This window comes from Oryza glaberrima, chromosome 2 (genome assembly GCF_000147395.1).
Source record: "Oryza glaberrima chromosome 2, OglaRS2, whole genome shotgun sequence".
In the NCBI taxonomy this organism is placed as follows: Eukaryota; Viridiplantae; Streptophyta; class Magnoliopsida; order Poales; family Poaceae; genus Oryza; species Oryza glaberrima.
The window spans coordinates 30735622-30757292 of NC_068327.1; the positions used below are offsets into that span (position 1 = coordinate 30735622).

At 42.1% G+C, this 21671-nt stretch overlaps 3 protein-coding genes across 3 annotated transcripts; 2 read left to right on the forward strand and 1 right to left on the reverse strand.

Annotated features, from left to right (window-relative positions):
- Nucleotides 1-209: 209 nt before the first annotated feature.
- On the forward strand, nt 210-1355 carry LOC127763125 (24.1 kDa heat shock protein, mitochondrial). The gene is made up of 2 exons (XM_052287744.1): nt 210-559; nt 665-1355. Exons 1-2 carry the CDS (start codon nt 313-315, stop codon nt 1078-1080), a joined length of 663 nt encoding a protein of 220 aa, XP_052143704.1. The 5' UTR covers nt 210-312; the 3' UTR covers nt 1081-1355.
- Nucleotides 1356-3212: 1857 nt separating this feature from the next.
- Nucleotides 3213-10405, forward strand: LOC127763393 (uncharacterized). Its single transcript, XM_052288080.1, has 14 exons — nt 3213-3660; nt 4317-4393; nt 5071-5229; nt 5461-5674; nt 5753-5839; nt 5926-6065; nt 6284-6364; nt 6852-6916; nt 7123-7298; nt 8116-8246; nt 8342-8429; nt 8575-8788; nt 9110-9216; nt 9360-10405. Exons 1-14 carry the CDS (start codon nt 3493-3495, stop codon nt 9855-9857), a joined length of 2205 nt encoding a protein of 734 aa, XP_052144040.1. The 5' UTR covers nt 3213-3492; the 3' UTR covers nt 9858-10405.
- A 1426-nt stretch (nt 10406-11831) lies between these two features.
- On the reverse strand, nt 11832-12824 carry LOC127763804 (uncharacterized). The gene has a single exon (XM_052288597.1). The coding sequence runs from the start codon at nt 12630-12632 to the stop codon at nt 12069-12071; it is 564 nt and encodes a 187-aa protein (XP_052144557.1). The 5' UTR covers nt 12633-12824; the 3' UTR covers nt 11832-12068.
- Between the last annotated feature and the right edge of the window lie 8847 nt (nt 12825-21671).

The following is a 21671-nucleotide window of genomic DNA, read 5'->3' on the forward strand; positions in this document are numbered from 1 at the left end:
TCGGAAGCGAATGGGTGGGCCCAAAACGGGCCGGTTATTTTACTGGGACTAAAGATATCGGCCCATCTGAATTGTGCGTTCCGCCGGATAAGGGATAACTGAAGGCGGCGCTCAGTCCCGCGCCTTCTGGAACCTTCCCGTGGAAGGGGCATACAGCCTTGCAGCGGCAGCTTCCGGAAGCTTCTGAATTCTTCTCCAAGATTTGCCGCGACGATAAATCCTCTCGTTTCTCCGCTCGCTGATTCATTCTCAACGCAAAATCCAAAAGATAAGCACAGTTACGCAGCGAGAGCGAGAGAGGAGTGGAGAGCCATGGCTTCCATCGTGGCATTGAAGAGGATCCCACTGTTCCGCCTCGTGGAGCAGCTCCTCGCCGCGTCGCCGGCCCAAGGCGCCGCCTCCGCTCTCAGGCCGGTGGCCGTCGCCGGCGGGTCCCGTGCATACAACACCGGCGCGCAGCTCCGCCGGCACGAGAGGGACGAGTCGGACGACGACAGCGGCCGTGGGTACGACACCAGGCGCCCCACACGCGACGCCACCATGCCCGCCTTCTTCTCAGGTAGTCGTCATCTCTCGCCGTGTCAAGCTCATCCGGAGTTTGCACCAATTGATCTCATCAAATCGCTGTCCTGAACATGTTCTCGATTTCCCGATCGATTTGCAGATGTGTTCCGTGATCCGTTCAGCGCGCCGCAGAGCCTCGGGCGGCTGCTGAGCCTCATGGACGACCTGGCGACGCCGGCCGGGCGCGCCGGCGCCGCGACGCTGCGGCGCGGGTGGAACGCGAAGGAGAGCGAGGAGGCGCTGCACCTGAGGGTGGACATGCCGGGCCTGGGGAAGGAGCACGTGAAGGTGTGGGCGGAGCAGAACAGCCTCGTGATCAAGGGCGAGGGGGAGAAGGAGGCCGGCGAGGACGAGGGCGCCGCCCCGGCGAGGTACAGCGGCCGCATCGAGCTCGCGCCGGAGGTGTACAGGATGGACCAGATCAAGGCGGAGATGAAGAACGGCGTGCTCAAGGTGGTCGTGCCCAAGGTGAAGGAGGAGCAGCGCAGGGACGTCTTCCAGGTCAACGTCGAGTAGGAGCTCAATCCGCGCGCGTTCGGCGTGCGAAGTTGCAGGATGCGGATGGATCGTCTCCTTTTATCCAATAAGAAATACGGCGTGCTGTAGCTTTGTTTTGTTTTCGAAGTTATGGAGATAAAAGTTTTGGTTTACTTATGATAAAAAAATTTTACTTATGCGATTGATCTCGTATCGCGAGATCTCTCGCGTCGTGGTCAAATTCAGGCGGACTCCGCGCGAAAACGGAGCGAGCGCGCACGTGAAGCGGAATAACCGTGCGCGAGACAATTAAAGCCAAGGCGTCCTTCATTTTGCTCTACATATATCCATGAAAAATCAAAACTTGGCGAGAGGAATCATTTTGCTGTGCATGATAAAATTCAAAATTTGGTTAGAGGAACCCGTTCGGTAATTGGAATGGTGACAGAATTCATAAAAAATCAAAAACTTGGCTAGAGGAATCCGTTCGGTAATATGTATGGTGAGTTGGTGACAGCAGCTTCAAGCTGGATTGCTGAAGCTTCAAGAAGCTATAGCTCCATTTCAGTCAACAATTTTAACTTGAAAAATTGTTTACGAATACTTGACATTGAACGAAATCCAATGCGATATGTTTGTTGCATCCTTGAATAGTTATCATATTCTAGGATTGAATTGTGAATTGTTGTCGTGTATAGGACTTATATACAACATTACCAGAAACCTTATCAATATTGGATGAACCTAATTTTCGGCACTACCAAATCTTTATAAGATGAGGGGAGGCTAGGTGGTGTTTGGTTTATTAACTTTCCATATTTTGGTACAAGTTTTATGTGTAGAAATTACCAAAAAAGATTGGTAGAATCGTGTCTGGTCACTTGTAAACCACTCGATTAGCTATTTAGAACGCGTTCTAAGGCTGAATTCATTTAGTTTAGTTAGACATTATACATTTGTTTAAAAAATATAATCCTAAAGGATTTACTTGAAGCTTAAAGCTTACCAGTTGACAATTGCTATATTTTGGTAGGATTCCTTACATACTAAATGTATATAAATATTTGATAACTTTATTTAAAAATAATATGGTTAATTTAGAATGACATCGATTTGAACAACCCCTTAATTTCTAAGTTGTCCTATGCCTGGCTTGGGCCATGTATGTGGATTTCAGGGAGAGAAAATAATCCTTTAGGAATCAGATATACTCCTTCCAATCCCATTTACTCTACTACTACCTGACAACGTGCATTTCGTATTCTTACAGATATTATATTCATGTGCAATGTACTTCATTAGTGAAATCATTTTTTCTGAATGTTTTAAATATAAAAATAGAAACAGTGGTCAAAATTTAGATGTGAACAACGTCGCCTATAATATTAAAAAACATATATGATATTTTATGACGTAATTAGGATAATATAATTGTTGGACTATAAATCTTGATCATTGCACATACACATCGTAGAGTAAAGGCATGGTTCACTGACTTTTTCTTAACATGTGTTTTTGCGTGTAGTGATTACAGACCCGAACGGGTTGAAATAAACCCCATCAAATCAACAATAACAACTCGAATTTTGATAAATTCATAGATATCACTTAATTTCATCGAGTTTCGTCAGGCCCTAGTGATGGATTGTCCACATCTTACCAATCCAACCCAGCTCAAATTTTAGCACTGCAGTTGCCAACGCGGTGCGCACCCGGCCTGAAGAAGCAAAAGCATAACCGTTTGCAACCTACAGAATATCCTTAGCGGGATAGTGATTAGTGACCCTTTATTCCATCATGCACTTCTGCTTCTGCATACCAGTAGCATACAATTGTATATACTGCACTTCTGCCCTATACACTGTATTTGTATTTGCAATAGCAATACATTTTTTTTGCGAGGAATACAAGATTCATTTAGTAGATCGAGGTCAAGCATCCGTAACACCAAGGTCAGCTACCACACCTTGGCCTAACTTAACGGAGATACTTTTTTTCATTAAAATAACGTTTGATGGCTTTCTGTAACGGTGTTCCTTCTCTCCCTTACTTTTTCCGGTAAAATGTTCAAAATTAACCGATCATATTCATCCACAGGAGGAATAACAATACTATTATCCGATTTTGCGTGCGTATTACTCCCCTCGGACCGACATTTCCACTTTCTAACAAACGATCTCGGTTAGGCACGGCGAGCCCACCACCATCTTCCCCCTTCTCCTTCCCCTCCCCGCGTCGCCTCGCCGTGTGCGTGCGCCTCCACTTCTCCGAGAGACAAACCAGGGCGCCGATCTCGCAGCCTCCACCTCCTCACCCACGCGGCCTCGCGCTTGCGTGCGACGCCGGAGAAGAAGCTTCGGCACCGGCCCCGGCTCCACCCGCAGCTCCGCCATCTCCTCCGGCCGCGGCCCCGGCGGCGAGGCGAGGCGAGGCGAAGCGGAGGGCGGCGAGATGTGGGTGTTCTACCTGATATCGCTGCCCCTGACGCTGGGCATGGTCACCGTCACGCTCCGCTACTTCGCCGGCCCAGGCGTGCCGCGCTACGTCATCGCCACCGTCGGCTACGCCTGGTTCTGCTCCCTCTCCTTCATCATCCTCGTCCCCGCCGACATCTGGACGGTTAGATCACCCACCCCTCTGGATCGCGTTCCTCGTCCGTGTATGGATTCCCCCCAACAATTTCTATGCCGGTGTGGTTAGATCCGCTCCGGGCTGAGCTGATTGCATGTTTTAGTACTGTTGCGAATTAGGTTCTATGATTCGAGCATATTAGGGCATGGTGTTTGGGGTGTTCGACGAGAGATTTTTTGTTGAATCACGCATTTAAATTGTTGGTGTTGGTCACCGGAATGAGGTCTGATGAATAGGTTCAACCTGTCGTCTATCAGAGAGGCCACTAGTTCATTACATAGTTCTAACGAATGCATCATAAACGATGAATCTGAGGCAATTCGGTACTATAGAGAAGTGCATATGGCTTTCCTGACCCCAATTAGCCTTGGAGAAGTTTCCCTGTGCACTACTTGACTACCGACAGCTAGTCCTTGTCGCCATTGTTATGTTGATGACGTCATACAAACTCTTACTAGAGGAACAGTTTGCAGAGAGACAAGTTTACTTTTGACGTCTGTGTTTTAAAAATTAAAACACTAATAAACGACATATATATCCTGGCAACAAATATTTCAGTCTCTACGGGGACTTTATCTGATCACTAGGCTAGAAGATGATTTTGTGAATTCATTTGGTCTGAACTTTTACATAACAACTTGCAGACATTAACTGGCCGTGAGAAAGGTGGCATCGGCTTCTTTTGGAGTTGGTCGTATTGGAGCACATTTATCCTAACATGGTATGCTGTCATTAATTTATCACTATCAAGTATCAACATGTCTTGCACCATTTGTTCCATGGTTGTGATGCTTCTGATCCTCACAGCCATCTGCAACAGCTATTGATGTGAATGCCATTATACAATAGGTTGTTTCTTAGAATGATATGTTAGCACTATTACCAAATATTCAAAACGCATGATTCCTTTCTTTTGATATGCTTCTTATTTTTCTGCTGCCAGAGCAGTGATTTAGAATATCATTCCTTTGGTATCAATGCAATTTGTTTGATTTTTAACTAAACTAAGTCCATACTTGAAAAATTATTGAGTGTGTTGCAGTTCTATTGCATGGTCTGTCAATAGAATGCTTGAATAACCCTTCTTTGAGTGCCTTCTCCTGTGATATATTGCCTGTTTGATATTTCATAGTACTTAAGCTCATGCTGTTCCTGTACAGTGGCTTATACTATTTGCAGTAGGACAATCCATGGTCTTTCTTGGCTAGTAATTTAGTTATGCATTAGTTTGTGTTAGCATTTCTAGAATTCTAGACTATATAGATGCTGGGTGTACTAATATTGTTCTATAGCTTGCAATGGTGTTTATATTTCAGAAGAGCGTTTATGTTTATTTTCTCTAAACATGCATTTGCTTTATTTCTCTAAACAATATCCATAACATGTATCCCTAAACAGGGCTGTAGTACCTACTATTCAAGGCTATGAAGATGCTGGAGATTTCACTGTTAAAGAAAGGCTGAAGACTAGTATTCATATGAACCTGCTCTTTTATTCTATTGTGGGGGCCATTGGCCTCTTTGGACTCATATTGCTTCTAGTGATGCATAGAGCATGGTACGTTCTAACCTCCACTTATTGTCCCTGTTCTATGACCCATTTGATATATAAATTTAGCCTTGTAATATCTTGAAGCTATCATTAGCTACCAAGAATACTACTACTGTTCCCAACAAAAACATTTGTCTTGCCCTGAGTCGTTGAGATTACTTCTTGAGATAACTGCTTTCATTTAAACTTTTATTCTGTAAAACCCGATCTCTTTATCTGCAACAAAAATTTTGGCAGGGATGGTGGTATTGTGGGCTTTGCAATGGCATGTTCAAATACTTTTGGGCTGGTCACTGGTGCATTCCTTCTTGGTTTTGGTTTGAGTGAAATCCCTCGAAACATTTGGAAAAATGCAGACTGGACTCACCGACAAAAAGTACTTTCTCATAGAGTAGCAAAGATGGCTGTCAAGCTTGATAATGCTCATCAAGAATATTCAAATGCAATTGTTGTAAGTATTTTTTTTTTAAAAAAAGAAATAGTGATGTTGTACTTGCAGCAATTTTCTTAATTGTTATTCTTTTTACAGGTTGCTCAAGCCACTTCTAATCAAATGTCAAAGCGTGACCTTTTGAGGCCTTATATGGATATTATTGACAAAATGTTGGCTCAGATGGTACTAATGCAATCAAAAGCACTACTTAATGTTGAACCTAAAATTTTGCAATTAGATGCAACAATTTGTGATTCTGTCCATTTCAGCTGCGGGAGGATCCATCTTTTAAGCCTTCTGGTGGAAGATTAGGTGAAAATGATATGGACTATGATACAGATGATAAAACAATGGCCACACTTCGACGTCAACTTAGGAGGGCTCACGAGGAGTACTACAGGTGTAAAAGGTATAATTTCATAAACTACTGGTTAACTGGATGATAATAGCTGCCCTCCACAATTTCACATTTCTTTTACTAATGTCAAGTATGACAAATGCAAGTTATATGGATATTTCAAATACCATAAATCTTATTTGTTTAGAATGCACAACATTGAAGTTGTGCCATTGTTGCCAACTTGCCATTAACTGATAGTTTTATACTTCATTGGTGTGATTTTACAGTGAATATATGACTTATGTCATGGAAGCCCTTGAACTAGAAGACACCATTAAAAATTATGAACGACGTGACGCAAATGGATGGTGAGTTCATTTATATGGTACTGCACTATGCTATATGCTCTAATTGAATACTTATGTCCCATACTCCCATAAACTGAGCATCTACCTTTAGGGGTTTGCAATGCCACAAGGATATTGCACTTGTCAATTGTCTGGTATAAGTGATGCTAAGTGATATGCCCCTTGTGCCGAAGAAGGTTTAGTTGGTTGGTTAAACAGGAAAAAGGGAAATTGTGTACAAACAGAAAATTTCGATTGTTCTGCAAAGGTTTGGTTACATTATTCTTGGTTATTATAATTGTAATCTACACTGGTATTAGCCAAAAAAATACTTGATTTGGTGGGCTCTTGTTGCTGTAGATGCTTATGTTTGTCGACTTGACTATACAATATGCTTCAATGATTTGATTTAAAAATCTTGATTTGTTTTAACAATCAATTATATTTGTCTGATGAGAGATCAGACCACAAGCAGTATGACCTTAATTTCTTTTTTTCCCCTAAACAGGAAATTTGTGTCAAGTTTTAGGGAAAGTCGACCGGGCACACTGGGTTCCCTTTTGGACACAATGGGTATTTCTTTGACCTATACTAACTTTTTTGCACCGGTTTTGTCCTTATTTATTTACTAGTCAAAATGGCTTACAATGAATTCAGAGATGCAATGTTCTTAGTTAGAATATTTCATTGTTCGAAGATTCTTAGTAAATTCAATTTACTGCTTATGGCTGATAAGTAATCGATGGGATTGACTCCGTAATACTTTTTTGTGTTGCCAGAGTTCATTTGGCGCTGTGTTCTGAGGAAGCAGCTTCAGAAAGGATTTGCTATTGTTCTTGGCTGTATGTCAGCTGCTATACTGCTGGCTGAAGCCACTTTGCTGCCAAGTGGTGTTGATTTGTCCCTTTTCTCCATTCTTGTCAAGTCCGTAGGGAAACAGGAGGTTTTGGTTCAGGTAAGAAATTGGGTGCTTCATGTAAATTGTCTTAGCCTCACGTCCACTGTACAGGGCAGTTCTGTTATCTAGTCCTAACTTTCTGTAATGCTTACTGTAGTGTGTTACTCCCATCGTCCAAAGGTATAAGGCGTATTTTGTTTTGTTAGGGCAAGGCAACTAACAATTGTTAATTTATGTGAGACAAAAGCATTATTATAATAAGTACTTTTGAATATGAATCTAATAGTATCAAATTTTATGCCACAAAAATTATATTCTAATGAGTAATTGTTGGTCAAATGAAACAAAATACGCCTTATATTTTTGGATAGAGGGAGTACTTGTGATTACTTAGGTACTTAGTATATACTACACCAATTCTGTGTACTTCTCTCTATTGGTTACTTAAAACACTCGTAAATTTAGTACCAGGGGAAAAATTTGTAGTACAAACAAATATAGGGCCTGTTCACTTTGATGCCAAAAAAACCTTACCAAAATTTGGTATTGCCAAAATTTTGGCATAGTTGTCAAAATTTTGGCAACTTACCAAAATTTTGACAGGATTTCTTATATAGTTACCAAAATTTGGCAGCAAACTAAATGTAGCCACTTTTTGGCAACTTCACCAAAATTTGGTAAGGTTGGCCCATAGTGTCAGAGACTTCCACAATCTTTGTATCAAAGCATGCTATTCTATTTCTCCATTGTTTTTATACAGGATATATTTCCCTTCGAACAAATGAATTGCCCCTGTCTTGTCACACGATTGTACAATTGCTGTATGATATCTATATTGTCCGTGATGATTCACAAACTTTTCATTTGTTTACAGGTTGCTGCATTTGTCCCTTTGATGTATATGTGCATTTGCACTTACTACTCACTGTTTCAGATTGGGATGTTAATGTTTTATTCTCTGACTCCGAGACAAACCAGTTCTGTCAGCTTGCTTATGATCTGCTCGTAAGTTTTCTATGTTTTCCTTTTCATACTTGACTTGATTCCTTTACCAAAGCTGTTCACTCATTCTACACTTTGCACCAAATGCTATTCTGCAGAATGGTTGCAAGATATGCACCTCCTATTTCTTATAACTTCCTGAATCTCATTCGACTTGGTGGTGATGCCAAAACTACTTTTGAGAAGGTAAAAGTTGTGCAGTTCTTCTGATATTCATTTGCTATTTAAAGGTGTTGGTAGTTAACATTGAAAAGGAAATGGTCTACCCCTTTTTTCTTTGTTACCATGATATCTTGTACCTGATAATCTTTGAATGGACCTTGTGTTGTAGAGAATGGGAAACATCGATGATGCCGTTCCTTTCTTTGGAAGAGGCTTCAACAGGATATATCCATTATTTATGGTTGTTTATACACTATTGGTTGCAAGTAATTTCTTTGGGCGTTTGATTAACTTTTTCGGAAGCTGGAAAAGGTTCAAATTCCAGCGTGAGGAAGAAAATATGGATGGTTTTGATCCGTCTGGAATGATCATTCTGCAAAAAGGTAACGACTGACTAGATTTGTCTGGGTGGATTCCAGCCCTTTCTTTCTCTTTAGATCATATACTAGCCTTTGTTTTGTTCTTATTCTTCTTACTGCTTGCCCCTTCCGTACACACTGGGACTTTTCTTATTTCTTCTCAAACTAAACACAATGTGTATGTCACCATTCAGTATACATCCTTGTTCATTATTGAAATTAGTGGCTTATCCTATCACTATCACCAATCTCTTTGTATAAACACTGAAAAATCTGGTGCAAGTACTCCCTTTGGTTCTCTGAAAAGCATGTTCCGCTGAAGTGATTTATGCACTTCTCCCGCAGAGAGGTCTTGGATTGAACAAGGATGTAAAGTAGGCGAGCAGGTTATCCCATTGGCAAGAAATTTCAATAATGTCAACACAGACGTTGAATCTGGAAAGGTGCCATTGGTGCGTAAGGATGCTTACTCTGCATTCACAAGCTTGTGTTATTCTATTTTTCAGCTTCCTATTGTTTCTGGCTGAATTATCTTTTGCCGTGTCACTTACTGGCATTTCTCCTTTCCATTCTTTTATCTACATGTTGTACACAGGTTGAAAATACACTGGAGATGAAATCAGGAGCTACTTCCTCTAGAGCTGACGGAAGAGTAGGTCAATCCAAATATGCTAACAACAGAGAAACTATTGCTACCAAGTATTCAGCTATCAGAGAACAGAGCAGACAGGCAGTGAAGCCAGCAAAAAAGGAAATTTCTTCAACTTCTGTATCTTTGCTTGAGGAAGGGAGTTCTGAACAGCGGTCCAATACTGGTGCACCAGTCGGCTCATCAGCTGGAATTTCCCAAACATGGGCAACGATGAAGATTGGTTTTCAGAACTTCAAAGCAAACATGGGTTCCAAAAAATTCATTCCTTTGCGCCAAGACCCAGGATTTGCTCCACATTCAAATGTCTCTTCGCCCGAATCACTTGATGAAATCTTCCAAAAATTAAAACGACGTCCTGCAGATATGCCTGTGGATTACCTTGACGATGATGATGACAATACTGGTGACATGGATCCTACATTCCCAGGATCAACAAGATAGGTTATGATATATTCTTTTAGAAGTTAGAATATGCAAGCTCAGAAATTAAAACGATTTGGTAGCATTAGATGCAGAACAGAAGATACAGGATGTATAGATTAGATGATGGAGGTGGCCTTCTTGGAAGCTCAGGAGTCAGGACGCCTGCCCATCTGGAAAGCTGCAAAGATAAAAGGATGACATGATGATGACAGGTTCTGCCCTACGTGTGCAGAAAGGACAGCAGATTCTCCAAACAAGAGATCATGAGATTATGGGACTTTTCTGCTCTACACATACAGTACATTGTTAACATGTTTTTGTAACACTTTGGTAATGGAGAGGATGTAGTGAGTCGAAGCTGACGAGTGTAAAATGTCTTGGAAAAAAATCACGAATATAATGTATTAACTGAAAATGTAGTACACACAAATGTTTTTGTGTGGTGGAAATTCCATTTGTCTTGTCTACTGAAACTAAAACGCGTGCATGCTGTGTTGCTGCAATGATCGAAGGAATGCATTTTTACTAGTTCTTCCCTGTTTGGTTCTCGTCGCACGGCACAGGCAAGCCGTAAAAATTGCACCATATACTGCTGAAGTACTGATGCGGGCTGTCTGTTGATTACCAATTCTTTTGTGGATCTGGACAGGGTGACTTGCTTTATGGCTTAGAATAATATATATGATTTTAGCTGTTGTCTGATGTAAATCTTTGAAGAAACGATCATAGATAAGAGAAAATTGCGTATTTACTGCTATTGGTTGGACCACCTGAACAGTTTCATGGGATGAGTAGGGAAGCAAATCCATTGCATGATGAAAAATATAGCAGCCATTAGAAGAACACAACAAGAAAAGCCAAAAATATTTTGTTCTATATATCTGTACGGTTGGATTATTCTTATATAAAATTATATGATATAAATAAGAAAAATAATATTCTCAAGGGATGATGACAATGAGGAATACACTTCAGCTGATATGCTCAAACTTTTGGGAAAAATACCAGTATATATATATACTCCTACAATAGATGCCTATCTGAAATCATTCTCAAGAAACATCATTTCACACTAGCCGGAAGATATATCTACAGTCTCATTGTTTCGTTTATACTTATTCATTACAAGTCAAAATTTAAATTTTTAAAACTTAATTTGAAAGTAGATCTTATGGTTTTCTTATCAGAGTTTATTTTATACCATTTGTTTTTTAATCACTAAGAACGCACATATAAGGGTCTCTTTAAATCGCAGGAATGAAAAAAAAGGAGGAATATGAAAAACACATAATTCTGACAGAAATATAAATATAAAATAGATGAATACAAAATACAGGGATTAATCACCATTTGATTAGATCATATGAAAAACATAGGAATCAGATAAGAGAGAGACTCGGAGAAAATTTTCTAAGAGGTTGATACTCTTGCTAAGTTTTTTTTTTCCAAAATCTATATACAATCAGTCATTTCATATGGATTTCATTGGATTTGGAAAACTCCAATCCTTTGTATAAAAGGGTCAAATAGGAAAATTTTCTATAGGATTTGAACCCTATGAAATTCTTACATAAATACTTTTCAAAGGGACCCTAAAAGTTTTATCTATATATTTTTTTTGGCAATAAGCGGTACGGATAAGCATAAGCGAAACTACTATGGGGGCACTTATATACATTTGAAAGTTGTAAATCAAACATCAGGAAATTCAGCCCCTATCGTTTACACGTACTTATAAGTTGTTGTAAAAAAATTTAATATTATAGTTGTTTTTGTAGTTTTTTTTCTTTACATTGTAGCATTGGATTCTAAATCGTAAAGGATGCATGCATAGAAATTCTACAAATTACTTTTGGTATTTGCTTATCAGCTATGATTAACTTCAGGTCCATGATCTATAATGGTGCAGGCGTAACAGTCGTATGTATAAGCAGGTTAACAAATAGCCACAATATTCAGAAACATTTTTTTGCTATACACAGCAGCAAGAGCTAACCAAAGAATGTCGATCACTGTCATTTTGCTTCAAACCGGCCTGTACAGGATAGACCAAAATCAAACAAAGAAATGAACCAAAACAACCAAAGAGAAAACCGCATCAACAAATCTACTTTTCCAAGTTCCAACCAAACTAGAAAGCCAAGAAGAATTTACAGCGACGCACGCTGACGATCTCATCATCTTGACATCATCGCTTCGCTGCATGCATGCATCTGCATTTGCACGGCCTCAGAAAAGGATCCACTTGGCCGCCGCCGTGGTGCTCCTCTCCTGGTCCAGCGTCTTGGAGTGCGCCATCGAGCACCCCTCCTTCTTGCCTCCGCCTCCGCCCACCGTCGCGTGCAGCAGCTTCGCCCAGAAGCTCCTCGCCTGCCGCCGCCTCTCCCGCATCCGCCTCACCACGCTCGCCACCTCGTCGCTGTCCAGCAACACCCGCTCGTTCCTCATCAGAAGCGACAGCCTCCCGCCGCCGCGGCCGCCGGCCGCCACCATCTCCCGGTGGAACCGCGCCGCCCACGGGCTGCTGGACCCTGACGCGGCCGACGACGAAGCGTCGCTGGACGCCTCACTCGACGACGAGCAGCAGGACGACGCCTCCTCCTCCTCGCCGCGCACGACGGACGGCAGCGACGCCGACGCCGACGCCGAGGCGGACGTCAGGTGGGACAGGCGCTCCCGCAGGCAGGGCGCGCAGACCCCCGCGCCGCCGCCGCCGCCGCCGCCGCCGCCACGCTGCCGGTGCCGCCGGCACCTCGCACCCTCCGCCGCCTTGTTCTTCCTCCCCATCGCCATGCCAAGAATCCTAGGATGCCGATCGATTTGCCGCCCGCGCGCTCGTCTATTATTATCGGCTCATCCGCTCGTGCAGCAGCTAGGCGACGTCGCTGTGTGGGGGCGGGTGCCCATATACGCGGGTGGTTGGGCTCGCGCGCGCGGGGAGCTTCGCGGATGTTGCACTTGCACGCGAGTTGTGGCGGGATTGCAATGCGATCCGGGGTGGTGGTGTCGTTGGACTTTTTCCCGCGTTGCGCTCGCGCCTCGGCTGGGCTGGCTGCCTGGCTGCGGTCGCGGTGCTGGTGCGGTGTGGAGCGGGAGCTGGCTGGGTCCGGGTTGGCGGCGTGTGCGTGCGTACGGGGGCGGGCTGTTTCACGTTTTCGACGAAAACCGATCGAAAATTGGTCGATTTTGGGAAGGTGGATTCTAAACAATCGAGTGGATGTTCACTTATTAAGTGCATGTCAACTAAATGATCATAAAAAAATTTTAAAAAAAATTACAAGATAGATTGATATATAATATATCACTACACAAACATACAACTTAAAATTTAACTTTTATAAGTTGTAACAAAAATAACAAATTTAATTGCGAATATACGTATACTGATGAGAGTTTGATTTGTTATTTTTGTTACAACTTGTAGAAGTCGAATTTGAACTTGCATGTTTGTGGGGTGATATATTATATATGAATCTATCTTGTCAAATTTTTTGAATTTTTTTCATACCCATTTAGTTGACATGCAACAAATGGGTGAATGTCCACCTAGGTGATTAAAAGTGTTTTCTCGATTTTGGGCTTTGGGGGTTTTGACATGGGACGAAAGCAGATTCTGAGTGAAATTATAAATGGTTTCCCAGGAATTTAAATTTAAAGCAGTAAATTTGATCAAAATTCAATTAAAATGTGTTACAGTTTCGCGAAATCCGTCATCGTGATCGGACACTCAACCAGAAATGTGAACTACCCTTCGTCGTCGCAGCAGCAGTAGTACTTTACTAGTACGGTTTTGCCTTGATTGTTTTTTTGAAACTATTCTAATTACTCGAGGTGACGTTCTCTCATTTACTTAAAAACCATCTAAGCGGTTATGAAAAATTCTAAAAAAATTTGAAAACATTCATATAACACATATATACATCTCCACAAAATCTTAAGTCCAAACTCAACTCACACTCGAGATATAAAAAAGACAAATTCAGCGTATGAATAGGAGCGTACTGTCTATATCTAAATTTGTCTTTTTTTTTTCTCGATGTGTAGATTAAATTTGAACTTGAATTTTGGTGGACTAGTAGGTATCATTATACTCTACATTGTCAATTTTTTTCAGAATTTTGCACAACTATTTGCATCGAATTTAGAAGAAAAGGGTATACGAGGATTAGAATCCACTCCCTTTTTTTCGCTAACTTTTCTGATCCTGTTTTTTTTTCTTCATTTTCTTTTGCAATTTATCTCGTGTTTTGTTTTGTGTAATGGGGACTTTTTGGAAGCTTCCGATCCTGAATCTGGGATGAGTGGATGACTTTTGGTGATGGATCGATAAATTCCTTCGGTGCCACGGCGGGGAATTTCGCTTCATTCTCTCCTTCGTTGGGTTCCTTTCCTTTTGAGGCTTTGACCTTTTGTGATGATGTATGGGAAGTCTGGTGGCTGCCCTGTATCATGATGTTGTTTTGGAGTTGTTTGCGTGCTGTCACACCTGCCGGCAGCTGAAACTTCTGTGTGGATTTGGTGGCGGAAACAATATACTAATAGTAGAGCTCTGGAGGAAAACCATAGAAAATTAACATGCCAAGCACATATAATAAATTTTAATACAGAGGAGCTAAGTGACCCTTCTCCCTGGGATTAATTGGTGCACCGTGCACCACCGGGCGAGCACTTCATGTAAGATGTAGCTTAATTTCATTGTATCTTGGAGGTGTTTGATCCATGGTCACACTTTGCCACATCATGTTTTTACCACCATAATTTGTTAGACATGTGTTTAGTTTACTGTCACAATTGTAAATTGCCACATTTTATCAATAGCATGTCTCACACGTCATGGATTCTATTTTCTTACCAATTTTGCCACACTTGACTCCATTTTCTTATCAATTTTGCCACACTTTGTGACTAGCAATAATGCACCATGTTTTTATGGTTGCCACAATTTGCCTAACCTTGGCTATGGTAAAGTGTGGCCAGCAACCAAACACACCTTTTGTTCTCGACTTCTAGGATGTGTTTAATTGGGTTCCAATTATTCTCACTGTTATAACTTAGGATATGATATGATATATTATAGAACAATGAATCTGAATATATCATATCATATTATATCCTAGATTGATTTTTTTAACATTGAATGAATACTAAATTTTAACTTTAGGAGTTAGATATGGAATGGAGTTACAAAGTAAGCTAAACACATCTTCATATCTCTAGTTTATTTTGTTAGCGCGCTATAATCTAGTCAGCTTGATTTTTTTTTGGATAAATTTTAAACCGTTTGAGTGAATTTTAGCAAGAAAAAAAAAAGAAGCTAGAGCTAAAGCTAGACCACTACCAAAACATATCATAGTTTTTGGCACTCTGCAGTGAGAAGCATCAACTGATCAACATGCTGGAAAAATGGAAAATCAAAGCAAAGTGGGTGTACATTTCCAGGCGAAGTTGCAACACTCGCAGGTGGCAACCAGCTTTTGGAAAAAGGAAAAAAAAAGCAGGATAGGCTAAAAAGCCTGGAGAAACCCATACTATAAAATAAAATTCACTTTTGGTGGGGGGAAGATACAAACGCAAGATGGTACGAACGGGTCGTTGTTTACAGATCGAGCCGGCATCTTTACGTCACTCCAAGCACGCAAAGCCATGGACTGGAGACCAAGGCGTCGGTGAGGCGACAGCGAAGGAGGAGGAGGCCGCGAAGCAGCCGCGAAAAACGGCGAAGAATTCTTCGATGCGATCGAGTCTCGTACCCCCTCGTCTCGGCTGCTGTCACGTGAAAGAGAGAGGAGGGAGGCCCTGATGTTTTCTGAAGTAGAGACGTGGTCAGGCTCCGGGTTCAAAGGAAGCGGAAGACGAGGCCCATGGTTTCGTGCTGGACGGCTGGACCGGTGGTCTGAATTCAAATGACAAAGGCGGAACAAAGTTTGTCTTGTGCTACTCGTTTCAGGAATTTGTGATGAAACTTCAATGATATCTATACAGGATTTTGCGCGGACGAGGAACGTACGAAGCCATGCTTTGCTGATTTGGTTGGAAATTTCTTCACAGCTTGAGCATGAGCAGGGCAAGTTTTGCACTCGGACCACTTGTTTAGCAACTCAAAATGTATGCTGTCTTTCAATGTCAACAAGATAACCTCGAAAAAAAAGGGGTCTGCAGGATAACCTCGAAAAAAATGTCTACAGGATAACTGGATAAGGTCTAATTTTATTTTCAGGCTGTATGTTTCTCCTGTAAAAATGGTCTTCCCTCAAAAAAAAAAAGGAGATAGTTCATTAGTGTATACTTATTTAAATATTAGCTTAAAAACTTTGGAAAATAAATTTATATGTTTTTTAAAGTATCTTTTAAAACACACTTTGTTTATAGTTTGAAAAGCGTGTTAATGAAAAAAGAGAATAGAGGTTGAAAAGATGGAGTACGAAACACACCTTAACCTACTACCATGCCACAGGCCCATAACAGTTCGAAGGACTCCAACATTAGCGGGATTCTAGGTAGAATTGTTTTTAAAGTAGTATCGGATTGTAGGATTGTATCATGTTAGCGGGATATTATAATATTTTCTTTTTTAAGTTTAATTTAATATTTATATTAATTATGTATAGCCTATAAAAAATAGAGTAATAATAATATATAACATAAAGAGATAGATTTATCCAGAGAAAATCACCTATTAGTGCCATTAGTTTTATTTGACATTGATTTTAAAGATACATGAAAGAAATACATTCAGAAGTTAGGATCTAGAGTAAAAAGTTTTGGCGTGTTACATTGGATATACAGACACACATTTGAAATATTAAACGCATACTAATAACAAAACAAATTAAAGATTTCGCATGTAAATTGCGAGACAAATTTATTAAGCATAATTAATCCGTCATTAGCAAATGTTTACTGTAACACCATATTGTCAGATCATTTGGAGCAATTAGGCTTAAAAGATTCGTCTCGCAATTTACATGTAATTTGTGTAATTAGTTTTTTTTTCTATATTTAATACTCCATGCATATGTACAAACATTCGACGTGAATGGGTGAAAATTTTAACATGGGATCTAAACAGGCCCTCAATATCCTGGTCCTTACGTGACTCTAACGATTCTATGTTATGTACCCCGATACAAGCACGATACCATCTGAAAATGAATCCTGGAAGCGGTATGTACCATTTCGTCTGCATGGTATCCTAGCTAGCACCATACGACACTACGATACCTGTGCCGATTAGGGATGAAAACGGATCGGAAACGGACGGAAACTAGTTTTATCATATTCGTTTTTATTTTTTTTTCGGAATCGAAAACTCGGATACGGAAATGAAATCGAATATTATCGAATACAGATACGGAGTGAATACGAGACGGAACGAATACGGTAGCGAATATTTACCGGTATATAAAAAACCTCTCAAATTGAGTTTCTTGATAAAGGAAGAGATATCGCTTATTATTTTAGTTCAACATCTCCAACATTTATATCGTCAATTTTGTAGACGGTCCCACAACTGTATGTGAAAAATCGATTTTCATGGCTGTTCCTCTAAGAGATCCATATGCAAATATGATTATCATTTTCTATTCCCAAGACCTTTTACTAGATGTATAACTTACTTACCATTGTATAAATTGGAGATGTTATTTATTTTACTTCACATCTTCGAAACTTGTAATGTTTGTATTATACTTTAAATGATTTCAAATACAAATGTTATAAACTACAAAGTGGTAGATCCCGTTGAGCTCTACAATTTTGATATGGAACACATCTCCATCAGATGTCGTTTGAATTGTAGATCTGAGATTTTGTAAAAATTAATATGGTATATTATAATGAATATTTAGACCCTTAAATGACCTCAAATAATAAAATAGTCAATAATAAAGTTGTAGATCTCATCGAGCTCTACAATGTTGATATAAAATTTGTCTTCATCTAATTCCGTATGAAAAAGTTATGCATATATACGTGTTTTTTCTAAAATGTGCTCAATATCTATGGTTATCTGAAAAAAATTCTGGAAAGTTTCCGACCGTTTTCCGATTCTAACGGATAGTACTTTACTGTATTCGTTTTCATTTTTGAGAAAAAATATCCGAATTCGTTTCCGAATCCGAGAATTTCCGGATAATTTCGACCGAAACTATCCGAATCTAAAAAATGATCCGGACCCGGACGGACGGAAGTGCCGATACTCGGCGGGGTTCGCGCAAAGAGAGAGCCCATGAGCGCTCGTACCGACGTACGGTACGGCAATCCCGCGCGCACGACGCTGGCGCTCTGCGGTAGTACTCTCTCCGTAATAAAATAAATACAGTTTTACACTATTCATAATCAATGTTTGATCGTTCGTCTTATTTGAAATTTTTTATGATTATAATTTCTATTTCTATTAGATGATAAAATATAAATAATATTTTATGTGTGACTAAATATTTTCAAATTTTTCATAAATTTTTCAAATAAGACATACGGTATGTTAAACATGGATATTCACGGCTGCATTTATTTTAGGATAGAGACAGTAGTTGCTAGTGCCAAGTTGCTCGCACATGCCTCTCGTTCGGTCGTGAGCAGGGGGTGATCGGCAGCAACAAGTGGCTGTTTTTTTAATGATTCTTTCCGAGCTTTGCTCGCTGACACGCCACGCCGCGTCGGTGCAGGCGTGGCGGTGCGTTCTGGTTAATTTGGCACAGCTGGAACCACGTATGCTCGATCGCCGACGATTACAAGTAACACCACAGTGGGTTCGTGATGCCGTGAGCGCACCGTCGCCCTCGCACCGCCATCTCAGGGAAGCTTCCGTGTTTTACACTTCGCAGCGTGTTCGAATACACCCGTGTTACGCGGAGCCCAGGCCAGCCACGCGCTGCTACGTGCCCCGTGCTTCGTTGGAGTTTGTTCAGGTTTGTGAGTTACGTTGCGTGCAGCGTGCAGAGTGCCGGGGTGGAGTTGCGAACTTCCAAGATGACGCGGCACAGCGGACCTGGCCCGTGTTACTCAGTAAGCTAGGGGCAATAAGTTCAATTTAGATCTGTTAAGTTATCGCCGAGTCTGAAAATAGTCCCTGACCCACAATACCACATCTCAGAGGTAGATAAGGTGATATATGGGTCCCACTATTTTTATATTCTTGTTTAACTGACATATAGGTCTTTCATATTTTGTTTTATTTTTATTATTTTAATTTTGCTCCCTTTATTTGCTTTTTCTGGATCAATCTGTCATGTAAGCGTCACGTTAATGCTGTGTAGGATGAAAATCTAGTCAAAGGAATCACGTAGGCATCTTGTCAACTAAAACCGAAAACAATACTGCTAAGAGACCTCGTTTGCACTAGTTATTTTGTTTTGTAAGTTGGAAATGTATTGTATCAGGTTTTACAGGTTTTGCAGTACAACGAATTTAAGACTACATGAAAGCTGGGCTACATAAAGTTGGCGTGTCGAAAGGGATGTGTGGTCAAGAGAGCCCAAGTTTGCTCTGCCCAGATTATAAGATGGGCTGGTCCGTACTGGGAGTAGTAATCTTGCTTTACTCCAACTCACGCAAACATCTGGTCATTTTGGAGTAGATGTTCTTCCAGTCATTTGTGTTGTGAAACAAATCTCTTGGAGATAAGTTTCTTGTGGGCCAATCCGAACCGGAGTAGAGATAAGATCTATCTCCTCCTAAGACCCTTATATATACAGGGGCAGGGTGTGACATCTAATGGCTAATGGTTGTTTTGTACTCTAGATGAGATCTATAATGAAGAGAGAGCTACACCCTATATCTGTGTTCATTGTCTACTTCTGCAATGTTCTTGAGGGCAAAGGGATGGGTGCGGGTGTTCTACATCATCTCACGCCTCTACTGCTGTGGGAGGGACAGGGAACGGATCCGGTGATCCGCTAATAGGCGCGTTGGTTTACAACACGTTATCAGCAGCTCTCCGTTCACCGGTTTGTCGTTCTAATCTGTTATTTTTGTTAGATTAATTTCTAGCTACAGATTGATCTATTGTTTGTCCTGGTTTTGTTTTGCGAGATAGCGTAGCTACCTGCTCGCGGTGTACCAGGACGACGCGGCTTAGCAGATGCCGCTGACCTTGATTATTGGTTGTTGCTAGTCTCCAGGCCGCCGCACGTCCGGAAGCAGTATACGCTGGGACGTGCATGCAGGCGCATGCGACCGACCGAGCCGCCAGCGCACGACCTCGGCGATGTCGCTTGGTGCGATCGATCCGGGGCCGTCCATCTTGATCGCTTGCAAGGCATATGCATCTAATTAATTTCCTTGTTGCTAATTAGATTGGATTGCTGTCTGTTTTGCATGTACTGCATTGGTCGCATATGGACTCGTTGGGCGTCACCACGCCGGAGAGATGTCGTCCATGTCGCGCGGCGTCCGGCCACGCCATCCCTCGCCCGTGCGCGCAGGCCACCGCATGTGAAGGGATCGGAGCTGCGCACCGTCTGCCACGAGGTTGACCCCTCGGGTGGGCTCCTGCCCCTTGCGCAGCCCACACTGCTCTCCGCGCGGCAGCGCGAGTGCAAGACGAGATGCACGCAGCGCCGCATCGGCCGGACCAGCTCGATGGCTGGCGTGGACGCGGCAAACAGGATGCCCAACCACTGGAGAAAGCAAACTAGTGCATGCATCGATCGATCTGATGACATGTGCTAATGAGGTAATTAGTAAGATTAGTTTGTACACTAATTTACTAATCTATAGATGCATCCGGGCATGTGTCTATTAAGGTATGAAATCTATATGTTTTTATAGATTGATTATATTTTCTCATTTTTATCATATTATGGATGCTTTGCTTGCAGTAGATTTTTGATCCTGCTCTTGATCTAGCGGTAGATTAATTTCCTGCTTTTGATCTATATGCATCTATTTCATTTGATGAAAACTGGAGAAAACCGTATGAGAGAAATCATTAAAATTGATGGGAAACCCTGGACTGGAGACGTGCCTGATTCGGCTAGGCCGAATCGGCCGACTCGCCCACCCTCCCTCGCATCTCTCTGTTTCTCTCTTTCTCTGATGACGCCACGCCAGGAATGCGGTGACATATTCTCAGTCTATGTAGTCGGACTTAGAGACATGTTAGCCATCGTTCGTCGTCGCTGTTGGGTACGCCGTCGACCTTGCGTCGATGCCGTCGCGGGAAACCGCCGTCTCAGAAAAAGCCCTAAACCCATGTTGCCGTTGCCGCCGGAGTTAATGCCGAAGCGAGGCGCCGCCGCCGTTGACCTCCCATCGACGCTGCCGTCGAGCCGTGGTGGGAGGATGATGGGTCGTCGGCTGTCTGCTATCGGATTAACCTCTGCTGAGACGATATGGCCGGATGCAATTTGGTTGCCATTGTTGGGGTCTCAGTTGCCGTCGTTGAGTTCGCCTCGCTGCCGTCATGAGGATGCGCGGGTCGACGCGGAGCTCCGTCGTGTGCCACCGAGCCGCCATCGCACCAAATTGCCACATAGGAGTGATGTTGTCGCCGCCGTCTTGCCAATCGGGGTAGTGGATGGGTCGTCGATGACCTCCTCGCCGTGCACCGCCCTAAATCCCTTCAAAGTTGACAGTCGACGGCCTCCAACGCCGCCGCCGTGCCCGAGGGGCCGATGCGCCGGGCGGTGGACGCCGTTGCGGACAATGAATGGGAAAGGGGAAACCCTAATTCCCCCCTTCCCTCTCTCGGTCACTTAGGCGAACCGGCTGGGCTGGTCTGCCTCCGCCCGACCGAATAAAGCCCAACGGTAACGAGATAGCCCAAACAAATTAATAAAAATAATAAACCTGGAAATCCTCATGGGCCTAGAGTTTCGGAAATTTGGCCCA

What these genes read in the sequence shown, in the direction of transcription:
- LOC127763804 (XM_052288597.1), bottom strand. Translation starts at nt 12,632, where the DNA reads ATGGCGATGGGGAGGAAGAACAAGGCGGCGGAGGGTGCGAGGTGCCGG.
- LOC127763125 (XM_052287744.1), top strand. Translation starts at nt 313, where the DNA reads ATGGCTTCCATCGTGGCATTGAAGAGGATCCCACTGTTCCGCCTCGTG. An exon ending in CATGCCCGCCTTCTTCTCAG is followed by an intron (nt 560 to 664) that starts GTAGTCGTCATC and finishes ATCGATTTGCAG; the next exon opens with ATGTGTTCCGTGATCCGTTC.
- LOC127763393 (XM_052288080.1), top strand. Translation starts at nt 3,493, where the DNA reads ATGTGGGTGTTCTACCTGATATCGCTGCCCCTGACGCTGGGCATGGTC. An exon ending in AACAGGAGGTTTTGGTTCAG is followed by an intron (nt 7,299 to 8,115) that starts GTAAGAAATTGG and finishes ATTTGTTTACAG; the next exon opens with GTTGCTGCATTTGTCCCTTT. An exon ending in AATCTGGAAAGGTGCCATTG is followed by an intron (nt 9,217 to 9,359) that starts GTGCGTAAGGAT and finishes TGTTGTACACAG; the next exon opens with GTTGAAAATACACTGGAGAT.